General features: G+C 37.2%; 1 protein-coding gene across 1 annotated transcript in view; it reads right to left on the reverse strand.

The window, feature by feature from the left end:
- Positions 1 to 14,806, reverse strand: part of LOC137758350 (complement receptor type 1-like) — a 177,308-nt gene that overhangs the window by 8,650 nt on the left and 153,852 nt on the right. Inside the window, exons 53-56 of the mRNA XM_068534455.1 lie at positions 13,514 to 13,699; positions 11,638 to 11,661; positions 10,784 to 10,859; positions 865 to 969 (exon numbers count right to left, since the gene is read on the reverse strand). Coding sequence (XP_068390556.1) covers positions 865 to 969; positions 10,784 to 10,859; positions 11,638 to 11,661; positions 13,514 to 13,699 — 391 coding nt within the window. The remainder of the gene's footprint in view (positions 1 to 864; positions 970 to 10,783; positions 10,860 to 11,637; positions 11,662 to 13,513; positions 13,700 to 14,806) is intronic.

A 14,806-nucleotide genomic window follows, 5' to 3' on the forward strand; every position in this document is an offset into this window, starting at 1 on the left:
CTTCAGATAGCATGTCCTCCTCCCCTACTCGCAGTAAGATTGAAAGAAGTTACTGTAGAGTTCAAGGTATCCAAATGCTCCCTTGGCCATGCTGAAGCCTCTCCTGTTTCTCAAGGCCAGGAACACTGTTCTTGTACTGATGGACACCCCTGATGAGGCTCATCAGCTCACCTGTCACTCACAGTTATTACTGCCACTGGATCCCTCATCATTGTTCTCCTTCCACCTCACAAGACTTCCCAACATCATGTGTTACCTGCATTATTGAATATTCTCATGTCCTTTAACATGGGGCTGTGACACTGGAGATGGCTATATTGCCCTCTCTGCCCCTGCACCTGGTCTGGGTGTACAGGTCTGAAGCTTTATACAGACTCTAACTCACTCCTTGTCAACCATGTGTTGCCACAAATGATTAACCTTACTCCTGTGAAATACTATGGCCAAAATTCCAATTTTAAAAGGGAAATTTGAGACAATTTCATTAAGGAATTCCTACCTGTTTTTAAAAAGGCAGTCAACAGTCAATGTGCACAGATTGAGATGCACCTTGAGCAAATGCTTGGGTTCCAAAAGAAACAGAAAAGCTTACTATTCTCAAAGGTTCATAGCATAAATGCACAAAAGTGTAGGAAAGCTTTGAAAAGAAACTGCCTGTGCAGAGCACTGACAGTCCTCACCCCAAAAACACTGGAAACAACAATCCAAGAAGAAAACCACAAAGGCGTTTCCAGCTCCTGAAGTCCATTCCATCTCCTTTGGTATCAGTGATCCAACTAGTGCCATAGCATATTCAAATCCTACTTTCATTTTCAACATTTGAGTTGTTGAAAACGCTTTGAATTCAGTTTATGTATTAGGTACCTGATATTTTCCTGATTTGTTTGCAGAGTATGAGGATGGACACCACTGCCTTCTTTGGGATGCAAATGGATAACTGCTTCTTTCAATTTTTCATCTGTATTGTTGCTAATTTACAATGGAGAAAAATAGGAAAAAATATTTTAAATATATAACTTTCAGTGTTGAAAGAAATTAGTAGCTTTCATTTTGAAATTTAGGCCATACTTTGCTTCAAGTTTCTCAAATCTTTGAAGATATCTAAAAAGAAAAACCAAATCCCACATTTCAAGTCTAAGTAAAAACTTGCATTAGGAAATAATAATAAAACCATCCTATACATTGTGTCAGAAGATTCTAAATTGTGTCAGAAGATTCTAAATTGCTTATAGACAAGTGTCCATACTTAAAATAACACATTTCACTATTTCCAACGTAATTTTGATGAGTAAATATTGTTCACCACAATACTGTGACACTTAGGCTTCACAATGTGAATGGCTTTGCACTGCAATTTTACACAAGGCTTCTTTCTTTCCGTGTAGTGAAGATGTAAATTTTGTTTTCTGTACTGTTAATACCCACAGTTAGGAGAGCAGCAGTAGTTTTCATGAGTTTATATGAGAACTGACAGTATGCAGAAGTACTTAATTACTTTTAAATGTCAATAATAACAATCATGTGTAAATAAAAATAAATAGTTAACTTTTCTGACATTCACCATATGTGAGGCCCTGTGTTAAATGAGGTAGAATCTATTATTTTCCCTATTTTGTAGGGAAGGAAAGTAGAGTTTAGACAGGATATGTATTATCTTGTTGAGGGTCTCATAGTAGTAAGTGAGTGTGAACACAGGTCTTACCCATTGCAAAGCCCAGGGTCTTACCGGGTATGCTCCTCTGCCTTTTGGTGGGTCATTTAATCAGCACTTCATTTTACATAAATGAAATGATGAATCATACAATACCAGTACTTTTAGACTTCAAGTCTAGGTTGGTATTAGGGATTTAAGAAAGGAAGCACAAAGAGTTCAGTCACTCCACCACTTCCCAGTACTTCCTCATTATCCCTCTTTACACTCTCATGGAGGTTAGATGGTGGCACCACTTGAGACAAAGAGGAGACTGTGAGTCAGGAGCAAAGTGTCCACAGGATGAGGAAGGGCAACTTGAGATTCATGCATGAGGAAGCGTAGAGGGCTGGACAGCCACGCTGGATGGGCGTCCAAGGAGCAGTGACTAGGTGGTTAGGTGAGTAATGGCCTGAAAGTGGTATTGGATGCTGAGTGGTACATGGGGTACGATAGGATACAACCTTAGTGAGTATGTGTTCAAAGAATGGCTGTGCAAGTGGTTGATGGTGGCTAATGTGAATATAGGGTAATGCAGCGAGCCTTTCCAGAGAGCGGCCTTAATAATTTTGAACTCCATGCATAATACTAATGAAGACTTAAGGCTTTATCTGAATGTGGACAAGGGGCTGTTCTGTATAGAAATTGGAGCGAATTAGAGGCAAAAACAACAGGTAAGGATTATTGGGCTCTGAATGGAGGAATCTATTATTTCTCAGTGATCAGTGCATGACTTATCTTGCTTAACATTTGTCACAAATTATTGAGGTAGTAAATACATAGTAAAATACCAAGTGTGCAGATAAGACCTTTTTTAAAAAAAAACTAGTGAAATGTCAAGCCAGTGAGGTTATATCACAGAAAAAAACTTTGCATGAACAAATAGGAAAATTGTCACTAAACCTTAATAAGACAGAGGCCCTTACAGAAATATTATAATTCTCTTGTAGGCTAATAACTCAAAATAGAGTGAAAAATGAGAGTTTGCCTACCATTCTCTAGAAAGATACTGACTCATTATACCAGAGTAGCTAAGACAAATCCAATAAAATAGAGGGAGAAAAAAAGGATTATTGAAAGAAAGAGGAAATATTTCAACCCTGTACTATACACAGTTCTAGATACTGAAATTCAGTGATACAAAAGCAGATTCAGAAATGGGCAAAGAAAATTATCAACAGAATGTGGGAAAGGGTTCATGATTTTGCTTCAGATAACTCGGACTAGAGCCTTAACTCTTAACAACTTCCCACTGATATGATTTTAAGCAAGTCACTGAATTTCTCTGCATCTCAGAGGCTTCTCTGCTTTGGGTTAATAATATTATAGGGTCTACCTACTTCACAGAGTTGCTTTGAGGGCCAAAGAAGACCACAAATGGTAAAGCATGTTGTAAACAACGTGTTAGCTATTGCTATTCTTACTACTAGTCTTGACTACTGTAAAAGTGGAGATCAAAAGTCATTAAATAAAATTATTTTGAGTCCCTTGTAGGTGGTCCCTGTTCACAAGTAGCTCATCGTCTGGGGAAGGGCATAGTGAGGAGTGTAGTGAAGACCAAGAAGACAAGAGAGAATTTAAGGAGTGTGAGAAAGGACAATGCAGGGAGAGGCAGGAAATGGCTAGATTGTTTGCAACAAGTTCTGCTGTGATACTTTGTTTTTTTTAAAGTTTATATTGGCATCCGCTGTGCATATCAAAACTTCAATTTCTGTAAAGCTTCTTTAGGACACTGTATTTGCTGAGAACGTTTGCTATAGAAAACTCTTCATTTAAAGTTCAAACTGTTTCTCGTGGATATAGTTTGCTCATATCTCACTGATTTTGACCTCACTGATTTTGTTATAATTAAATCAACTAGTACACAAGCTGTGTATGTTCTCTTCCCAGTCAAAAACATTTCTTTATTTAGATCTGAATCCTTGCAAGGTTTTGGCAAGTTTAAAAAATAAATGGTGTTTATAAAAGATTATTATTAGTTTTATTTTATTTTATTTATTTATTTATACAACAGGTTCTTATTAGTCATCAATTTTATACACATCAGTGTATACATGTCAATCCCAATCGCCCAATTCAGCACACCACCCCCCTGACCACCCCCGCCGCTTTTCCCTCTTCGTGTGCATAAGTTTTTTCTCTACTTCTAAGTCTCAATTTCTGCTCTGCAAACCGGTTCATCTGTACCATTTTCTAGGTTCCACATATATGCGTTAATATACGTTATTTGTTTTTCTCTTTCTGACTTACTTCACTCTGTATGACAGTCTCTAGATGCATCCATGTCTCTACAAATGTCCCAATTTTGTTCCTTTTTATGGCTGAGTAATATTCCATTGTATATATGTACCACAACTTCTTTATCCACTCGTCTGTCAATGGGCATTTAGGTTGCTTCCATGACCTGGCTATTGTAAATAGTGCTGCAATGAACATTGGGGTGCATGTGTCTTTTTGAATTATGGTTTTGTCTGGGTATATGCCCAGTAGTGGGAATGATGGATCATATGGTAATTCAATTTTTGGTTTTTTAAGGAACCTCCATACTGTTCTCCATAGTGGTTGTATCAATTTACATTCCCACCAACAGTGCAAGAGGGTTCCCTTTTCTCCACACCCTCTCCAGCATTTGTTGTTTGTAGATTTTCTGATGATACCCATTCTAACTGGTGTGAGGTGATAACTCATTGTACTTTTGATTTGCATTTCTCTAACAATTAGTGATGTTGAGCAGCTTTTCATGTGCCTCTTGGCCACCTGTATGTCTTCTTTGGAGAAATGTCTATTTAGGTCTTCTGCCCATTTTTGAATTGGGTTCTTTGTTTTTTTAATATTGACCTGCATGAGCTGTTTATATAATTTGGAGATTAATCCTTTATCTGTTGATTCGTTTGCAAATATTTTCTCCCATTCTGAGGGTTGCCTTTTCGTCTTGTTTATGGTTTCCTTTGCTGTGCAAAAGCTTTGAAGTTTCATTAGGTCCCATTTGTTTATTTGTGTTTTTATTTCCATTATTCTAGGAGATGGATCAAAAAATATCTTGCTGTGATTTATGTCAAAGAGTGTTCAGCCTATGATTTCCTCTAAGAGTTTTATAGTGCCTGGTCTTACATTTAGGTCTCTAATCCATTTTGAGTTTATTTTTGTGTATGGTGTTAAGGAGTGTTCTAATTTCATTCTTTTACATGTAGCTGTCCAGTTTTCCCAGCACCACTTATTAAAGAAGCTGTCTTTTCTCCATTGTATATCCTTGCCTCCTTTGTCATAGATTAGTTGACCATAGGTGCGTGGTTTTATATCTGGGCTTTCTATCCTGTTCCATTGATCTATATTTCTGTTTTCGTGCCAGTACCATATTATCTTGATTACTGTAGCTCTGAAGTATAGTCTGAAGTCAAGGAGTCTGATTCCTCCAGCTCTGTTTTTACACTCAAGACTGCTTTGGCTATTTGGGGTCTTTGTGTCTCCATACAAATTTTAAGATTTTTCGTTCTAGTTCTGTAAAAAATGCCATTGGTAATTTGATAGGGATTGCACTGAATCTTTAGATTGCTTTGGGTAGTATAGTCATTTTCACTATATTGATTCTTCCAATCCAAGAACATGGTATATCTCTCCATCTGTTGGTATCATCTTTAATTTATTTCGTCAGTGTCTTATAGTTTTCTGCATACAGGTCTTTTGTCTCCTTAGGTAGGTTTATTCCTAGGTATTTTATTCTTTTTGTTGCAATGGTAAATGAGAGTGTTTCCTTAATTTCAGTTTCAGATTTTTCATCATTAGTGTATAGGAATGCAAGAGATTTCTGTGCATTAATTTTGTATCCTGCTACTTTACCAAATTCATTGATTAGCTCTAGTAGTTTTCTGGTGGCATCTTTAGGATTCTGTACGTATAGTATCATGTCATCTGCAAACTGTGACAGTTTTACTTCTTCTTTTCCAATTTGTATTCCTTTTATTTCTTTTTCTTCTCTGATTACCATGGCTAGGACTTCCAAAACTATGTTGAATAATAGTGGTGAGAGTGGACATCCTTGTCTTGTTCTGATCTTAGAGGAAATGCTTTCAGTTTTTCACCATTGAGAATGATGTTTGCTGTGGGTTTGTCATATATGGCCTTTATTATGTTGAGGTAGGTTCCTTCTATGCCCACTTTCCGGAGAGTTTTTATCATAAATGGGTGTTGAATTTTGTCAAAACCTTTTTCTGCATCTATTGAGATGATCATATGGTTTTTATTCTTCAATTTGTTAATATGGTGTATCACATTGATTGATTTGCATATATTGAAGAATTCTTGCATCCCTGGGATAACTCCCACTTGATCATGGTGTATGATCCTTTTAATGTGTTGTTGGATTCTGTTTGCTAGTATTTTGTTGAGGATTTTTGCATCTATATTCATCAGTCATATTGGTCTGTAATTTTCTTTTTTTGTAGTATCTTTGTCTGGTTTTGGTATCAGGGTGATGGTGGCCTCGTAGAATGAGTTTGGGAGTGTTCCTTCCTCTGCAATTTTTTGGAACAGTTTGAGAAGGATGGGTGTTAGCTCTTCTCTAAATGTTTGATAGAATTCACCTTTGAAGCCATCTGGTCCTGGACTTTTGTTTGTTGAAAGATTTTAAATCACAGTTTCAATTTCATTACTGTGATTGGTCTGTTCATATTTTCTGTTTCTTCCTGGTTCAGTCTTGGAAGGTTATACCTTTCTGAGAAATTGTCCATTTCTTCCAGGTTGTCCATTTTATTGGCATAGAGTTGCTTGTAGTAGTCTCTTAGGATGCTTTGTATTTCTGTGGTGTCTGTTGTAACTTCTCCTTTTTCATTTCTAATTTTATTGATTTGAGTCCTATCCTTCTTTTTCTTGATGAATCTGGCGAATGGTTTATCAATTTTGTTTATCTTCTCAAAGAACCAGCTTTTAGTGTTATTGATCTTTGCTATTGTTTTCTTTGTTTCTATTTCATTTATTTCTGCTCTGATCTTGATGATTTCTGTCCTTCTGCGAACTTTGTGTTCTGTTTGTTCTTCTTTCTCTAGTTCCTTTAGGTGTAAGGTTAGATTGTTTATTTGAGATTTTTCTTGTTTCTTGAGGTAGACTTGTAAAGCTATAAACTTCCCTCTTAGAACTTCTTTTGCTGCATCCCATAGGTTTTGGATTGTCGTGTTTTCATTGTCATTTGTCTGTAGGTATTTTTTGATTTCCTCTTTGATTTCTTCAGTGATCTCTTGGTTATTTAGTAACATATCGTTTAGCCTCCATGTGTTTGTGTTTTTACGTTTTTTTCCCTGTAATTGATTTCTAATCTCATAGCATTGTGGTCAGAAAAGATGCTTGATATGATTTCAATTTTCTTAAATTTACTGAGGCTTGATTTGTGACCCAAGATATGATCTTTCTTGGAGAATGTTCCGTGTGCACTTGAGAAGAAAGTGTAATCTGCTGTTTTGGGATAGAATGTCCTATAAATATCAATTAAATCTATCTGGTCTATTGTGTCATTTAAAGCTTGTGTTTCCTTATTAATTTTCTGTTTGGATGATATGTCCATTGGTGTAAATGAGGTGTTAAAGTCCCCCACTATTATTGTATTACTGTCGATTTCCTCTTTTAGAGCTGTTAGCAGTTGCCTTATGTATTGAAGTGCTCCTATGTTGGGTGCATATATATTTATAATTGTTATATCTCCTTCTTGGATTGATCCCTTGATCATTATGTAGTGTCCTTCCTTGTCTCTTGTAATATTCTTTATTTTAAAGTCTATTTTATCTGATATGAGTATTGCTACTCCAGCTTTCTTTTGATTCCCATTTGCATGGAATATCTTTTTCCATCCCCTCAGTTTCAGTTTGTATGTGTCCCTAGGTCTGAAGTGGGTCTCTTGTAGACAGCATATATATGGGTCTTGTTTTTGAATCCATTTAGCAAGCCTGTGTCTTTTGGTTGGAGCATTTAATCCATTCACGTTTAAGGTAATTATTGATATGTATGTTCCTATTTCCATTTTCTTTATTGTGTTCGGTTTGTTTTTGTAGGTCCTTTTCTTCTCTTGTGTTTCCCACTTAGAGAATTTCCTTTAGCATTTGTTGTAGAGCTGGTTTGGTGGTGCTGAATTCTCTTAGCTTTTGCTTGTCTGTAAAGCTTTTGATTTCACCATCGAATCTGAATGAGATCCTTGCTGGGTAGAGTATCTTGGTTGTAGTTTCTTCCCTTTCATCACTTTAAGTATATCATGCCACTCCCTTCTGGCTTGTAGAGTTTCTGCTGAGAAATCAGCTGTTAACCTTATGGGAGTTCCCTTGTATGTAATTTGTCATTTTTCCCTTGCTGCTTTCAATAATTTTTCTTTGTGTTTAATTCTTGCCAATTTGATTACTATGTGTCTCAGTGTGTTTCTCCTTGGGTTTATCCTGTATGGGACTCTCTGCACCTCCTGGACTTGGGTGGCTATTTCCCTTCCCATGTTAGGGAAATTTTCCACTCTAATCTCTTCAAATATTTTCTCTGGTCCTTTCTCTCTCTCTTCTCCTTCTGAGACCCCTATAATGCGAATGTTCTTGCGTTTAATGTTGTCCCAGAGGTCTCTTCAGCTGTCTTCATTTCTTTTCATTCTTTTTTCTTTATTCTCTTCTGCAGCAGTGAGTTCCACCCTTCTGTCTTCCATGTCACTTATCCATTCTTCTGCCTCAGTTATTCTGCTATTGATTCCTTCTAGTGTAGTTTTCATTTCAGTGATTGTATTGTTCATCTCTGTTTGCTTGTTCTTTAATTCTTCTAGATCTTTATTAAACATTTCTTGCGTCTTCTTGATATTTGCCTCCATTCTTTTTCCGAGGTCCTGGATCATCTTCACTAACATTATTCTGAATTCTCTTTCTGGAAGATTGCCTATCTCCATTTCATTTAGTTGTTTTTCTGGGGTTTTATCTTGTTCCTTCATCCGGTACACAGCCCTCTGCCTTTTCATCTTGTCTATCTTTCTGTGAATGTGGTTTTTGTTCCACAGGCTGCAGGATTGTAGTTCTTCTTGCTTCTGCTGTCTGCTCGCTGGTGGATGAGGATATCTAAGAGGCTTGTAGAAGTTTCCTGATGGGAGGGACTGGTGGGGGGTAGAGCTGACTGTTGCTCTGGCAGGCAGAGCTCAGTAAAATTTTAATCTTCTTGCCTGCTGATGCATGAGGCTGGGTTCCTTCCCTGTTGGTTTTTTGTTCTGAGGCGACCCAACACTGGAGCCTAGCTGGGCTCTTTGGTGGAGCTAATGGTGGACTCTGGGAGGGCTCACGCCAAGGAGTACTTCCCAGAACTTCTGCTGCCAGTGTCCTTGTCCTCATGGTGAGGCACAGCCACCCCCCGCCTCTGCAGGAGACCCTCCAACACTATCAGGTAGGTCTGGTTCAGTTTCCTATGGCGTCACTGCTCCTTCCCCTGGGTCCCAATGCACACACTACTTTGTGTGTGCCGTCCAAGAGTGGAGTCTCTGTTTCCCCCAGTCCTGTCAAAATCCTGCAATCAAATCCCGCTAGCCTTCAATGTCTGATTCTCTAGGAATTCCTCCTACCATTGCTGGACCCCCAGGTTTGGAAGCCTGACGTGGGGCTCAGAACCTTCACTCCAGTGGGTGGACTTCTGTGGTATAAGTGTTCTCCAGTTTGTGAGCCACACACCCAGCGGTTATGGGATTTGATTTTATTGTGATTGCACCCGTTCTACCATCTCATTGTGGCTTCTCCTTTGTCTTTGTATGTGGGGTATCTTTTTTGGTGAGTTCCAGTGTTCTCCTGTTGATGATTGTTCAGCAGTTAGTTGTGATTCCGGTGTTCTTGCAAGAGGGAGTGAGAGCATGTCGTTCTACTCCTCCATCTTGAACCAATCTCCAAGATTATTATTTTTTAAAAATACCCATGCAAAACCTTAATTCTTCCACACTGGCAGCCTGGGTATGTGTGCCAGTGGGACACACTTTCTAACTTCTAGTGCCCTGATAGGGTCAGTGTATAGAGGTCGGAGTCTGAAATGTTTTAGCAAAACAAGGATACCAACATTCTCATCAACACACTTTAAAAATTCCTTCTATTTTCTCTTTTGCAAAATTTGAGTCCTTCATAAATTCTAAGCTTTTAAAGAAAGTGTTCTTAGTATCATATATATTTCTTTAAAGAAAGTAACAGACCCAAAATGGAATCATTTGATCCCAAGACTTAATTGCAGTTTTGACCTTCTGCAGAAATTAATCTTAATCAACCAGTCTGAAATTTTCTGTTCAACATCAGTGAGGTAATCTGTTATGTAGGTCCTCTCCACTTCCCAGAGGAAGAAGAGGCAATCAATTTCATAAATCCTTGCTGTCTAACACCTCTGCCCTGCCCCCAAGGAAGATGTCCTGATTTTAAAATAATCCTTTTTTCCCCTAATAGCTCCTTTGCCCCACTCTTCTTCCTATGAAAACCTTCCATTTGTACAACTCCTCTGTGCATCTTTCTAGTTACTAAATGGGATGCTGCCCAATCCATGAATCTTTTAATAAAGCCAATTAGATCTTCAAATTTACCCAGCTGAATTTTGTTGTTTATAATAGTGTGAATACTTCTTTATGCCTAATATGTGTCATCAGCCTTCTTTATAAGAATTATCACCTCTGTTTATGTAGTACTCCTTTTTTGAGGTTTCCTTTGTAAAAGATTAATTCCCCAAAACCTCAAATAAATAGAGTTGGGGGACCAGAAGGGGGAGTTCTCCTGCACTGGGAAGACAACAGAGACCAGCAGGAAAAAGAAAGACTCCTCTTCTTTCCTGGCATGGGCTCAGCCAATGAAAAGCCATGGACTCTTTGTTTACTACATCCCTCCCAACTTCCTTTTCCTCCCAAGAAAAGCACTCTCCTTCCCTTGCCGTGCAGGGACTTGCATATGACTCTCCGTTGTTGCAGACCTCAAATTGCTATTCTCTGCTGATCCCAAATAAACCCATTTTTGCTGGAGAAATAACTGGCAGTCTATTTGTTTTAGGTCAACATCTTTTACATCTCTTTGGCTTCCAAGAAGCAGCAAATAGAGTTATAAACATATTCTAGGAGAATATGGCTGTACTTACCCTTTTTTGCACTTTAGAATTATCAAACAGGAAGCAATGATGGGTAAAATCAAGAGGATCATACCAAGGAACATGCCTAGGCAGTAAAACATGGTAATTAAATGCATGGAAAATACAACCTGTAGGTTTCAAACTGTGTCTTAATGAGTTTTTAAAAAGTAAGTATAAATTCTGTTTTTAAAAAACACCCCCACAGGCTTATCTTTAAGATTGCCCCTCTTTTCCTGGTTTAATCTAGCATATTAGTCTTATTACCACAGGGTTACAAATGATCAGTGAGAAAGCAGTTTGTGACCTTTGTCCAACAGCAGCATTTCAACAAGTGGGTGAGAACAAGCACTGGAGCGCCTCTGCTCAGCTTGCCATGACCCTACACACATCTCTTGTGTGAGGCACAAGGCGCGAGTTACTCTATGCAGCAGACTCTACTGAATCTCTTAGAAATTCTACCACAAAACTATTCCTCTCACATAGGCAGATCACAGAAATGGGCTTAGAAAATTGGTCTTTGTGGCTTTCAATTTATGCAAATGGGCACGACTACCATCCTGAAGACTATTCCCAGGTTATAAACTAAAGAGCAAGTTGCCTTCTCCAGACACATTAAAATAGGAAGAATGGTTCTTTTTTTATAATGGTTCAAAGATAGCATAGAAACTTTGATAAAGGACACTCACTCTATATGCATATAAGGATACCAGTTTTGCTACACTATGGCCTGAATTCATTATTCTTTTCTTTCTAATTAAAATTGCAGTCTAGGATATTTTGATCTCTCTTTTTACATTTCATTTATTATCAGTGGATACCTACTGTTAAGGATGTTTCCTCAGCAAACCCTTCATAAAACTTACCAACTATGAGATCATCACTCGTGCCTAAAAGGAAGCAAAAGCCACAAAAAACATCAGTCTGGCACACAACACGATCAAACAGGAGCTCTCAGCCAGTTATAATTCATCCTGATTTTCTTCTGTACAGATTCTTAATTTTTTTCTAATATAAAAAGCCATTGATTTTACTCACACAATCTCATATTATTTTGTGTACTCAGCAAAGTCTGTTTTTTTCTTTAAAAATTGCTGTTTTGTCATAAAAGTAGTATAATTAGAGCAGAAAGTTTATAAAACAGAACAAAAGAAAAATATCATCCATAATCCTACTATCCTGAAATAGTTTAGTACATTCCCTTCTAGTACATTTTCTCATGCATGTAAGTTTTTACATAGTTATAGAATATCTATTTAATCTTTGAACAGTTGAATTAAGTGCTCAACATATGTTAACTTTTACAACCTTTATTATTACCACAACCACCACTACTGCTACGTGTATAACACTATTAACCCTTCATTATATTTTAAACATATTTCTCATCTGTCTACTGCTTTCTTATTTACTTTTCAAAGTTCATAAGTTCTAAGTCAAATTTGTTGCCCTTTTATAATTTTCTCTATCATATCAAAAAGTTCCAAAAGTTGTTTTTCTTTTTCTAGCTGTTTTATCTTCTTTTTTTTCCTTTTCTACTTTAGCTTTCCTATGTTGACTTTTAAAACTTTTAACTATTTATTACATCTGGTATTTATTGTAAGATAAAAAGAAAGGTTCCAAATTTTTTCAGTGCTACGTATACTATTTGATCATCTTTTTCTTCCCCTTGGATTGATGATGTCTCCGTTATTAGATTGTTTTCTGTAAGATACTTTAATTTCTATTTATACTGAGCTCTATTTTATTAATATCTACTTTATTCCATTTTTAATAAAGATAAGTCTATTTTCGGTGATATAAAATGATTTATGTATTGTGACTTTCTATTTTAATATCTGGCAGGTCAGTCCCCCCAAATTATGTGAATTTTCTGTCTCTCACAGCCACATGGTTAGAATACTCAAAAGGCATTCAGATAGGCAGTGATCTTTTTTGCCAAAGAAATGAATATAATTTGATATTAAGGGAGTGTCAAGTTTATAATTCAGAAATATTATTTGTGAGTGAGCTTTGTTATTGCATTTAAGGCATTAACTGTAGAAAAATTGTATCTTGAACAATTTTGGTGTTCAACCACATATTTTAAGTAAGAGTGATAAGAATGGGGGAGAAGAGAAGGCTAAGACTAATTTAGATTAAGGAAGCTTATTCATTATTCATTTTGCCCATCTGTTACTTGATGTGTACAAGTTTAAGGTTTAGGATTTTCTATTTTACATCACCCTCTAGTTGCTAGCAGAAGGCTACCCTTCTACAGATCTCAATGACACATGATTCCTAAATCACTGTATCCAATGTACCAGGTTAAAATCCTGTAGTCTACACCAGTGCGGGAGACCGACCAGCTAGTCTCTGCAAGTTGGAAGGTGATCCTCGACTCATGCTGAAAACATTCTTGAAGGCCTGCTCTACCACAAATCTGCTACTGAATTTTAAGACCCATAGGATGTAATCAAATTATTACTGTGCAATGTATGCAGCAATAGAGTGATAATGGGCAAAAAGGTTCAGAGGGGGGCCTGAGGAGAGATGGATGGGTTAAGAAGTGTGAGGAGCAAGGCTTGCCTTATTCTCATTGCTAAGGGCTTTGGTGGAAGAATTAGGGACTCTTACTGCACTCCTTAGCTCTTAGCTAATGCACACCATATGGCACACCACTACATTCAGTGTCAGTATAGATGAATGAATGAACAGTAACCATGGCTGGGAAGGACCTACATTCCTTGCACTTGCACTTACGAGAGGTACATATGGCCAGAGGAGGGTCCCACAGGTCATCTTCCTGGCACTGACTCCAGGGACTGCCTTCCAGAGTATACCCATCTTCACACTCCAAAGTTACATTATCTCCAGAGTGATATACTTTTCTCATTTTCAATTCCTTCTGGATTCCATTCATAATCTGTGGGAGGCTACAATTTACTTCTGAAATTAGAAAAATAAAAAAAGAAATTGATATTTTATTGTTAATTGTTAGTTGAAACTTTGCTTTTAGCAAAGATGAGTCATGTCTTCCATCAAAAATTATTGATACCTCTCCTACAACATCTTATTATTTAAAATTCTCTGACTTCCCTTTTTATGTAAAGCAAGGGAATATAAATGTATTGCTTATAATTATTTTAAATTATCATACTTTAAAGTATTGTTAACTCTTCAACAGGAAAGTTGTGGAAAGGTTAGGAATTAGGATAACCATGTTCCAGCCTTGGAACCACTTGGGCCACACCATAAGAAAACAGGAATATCATTTTAACTCTCTTTAGGTATACAACTAATACGGGTATTTTGTCTCTTGAATAAATGCATATTTCTGGCTCATTTCTATACATAGAACAAAGCAATTAATAAATTATGATTCTGAATTTAAGGTATTAATTTTCTACTTAATTTTATCTCATTTACCTTGTAAAAATTAATAAATAGAAACCTTAAATTAAATAATTAAATAGAGTCTGGAGACCAGAAGGGGGAGCTTTCACACCCTGTGATGACAACAGAGCTCAACAACAAGAAGAAAGACTCCTCTTCTTTCCTGGCAGCAAATCAGCAAGGAAAAGTCATGGACTCTTTGTTTGCTAGAGCCCTTACAACTTCCTTTTCCCTTCTGTTAAAAGAGTTCTCCTTCCTTTGCTATGCTGGGACTTGCATGTGGCTCACCATGGCTGCAGACCTCAAACCACAATTCTCTGCTGATCCCAAGCAAGACCATTTCTGCTGGAGAAATAACTGGCAGTCTATTTGTTTTAGGCCAACAAGCCCATCCTTTGTTTTGCTTTCCTTCTCTGCCTTGCCACTGATACCTTCCAAGCAAAGCCTGCTTTTCAGTTGTAATGGTCTCAAAATTAGCCTAAGTTCTCTTTTTAAAATAAGAACCAACAGGGTAAAGTGGCATTTCTCAAAATATGGTCTGTGGTCCTGCTACATCAAAATATTCTGATGGGTTTGTTAAAAATAGACCTCTGGACTCTGCCTCAACATGTCAGAAAGAGAGTTCTTGGGAATGGAATTTTTTATTTTTTTTAAATTTTT

This window comes from Eschrichtius robustus, unplaced genomic scaffold (genome assembly GCF_028021215.1).
Source record: "Eschrichtius robustus isolate mEscRob2 unplaced genomic scaffold, mEscRob2.pri scaffold_81, whole genome shotgun sequence".
In the NCBI taxonomy this organism is placed as follows: Eukaryota; Metazoa; Chordata; class Mammalia; order Artiodactyla; family Eschrichtiidae; genus Eschrichtius; species Eschrichtius robustus.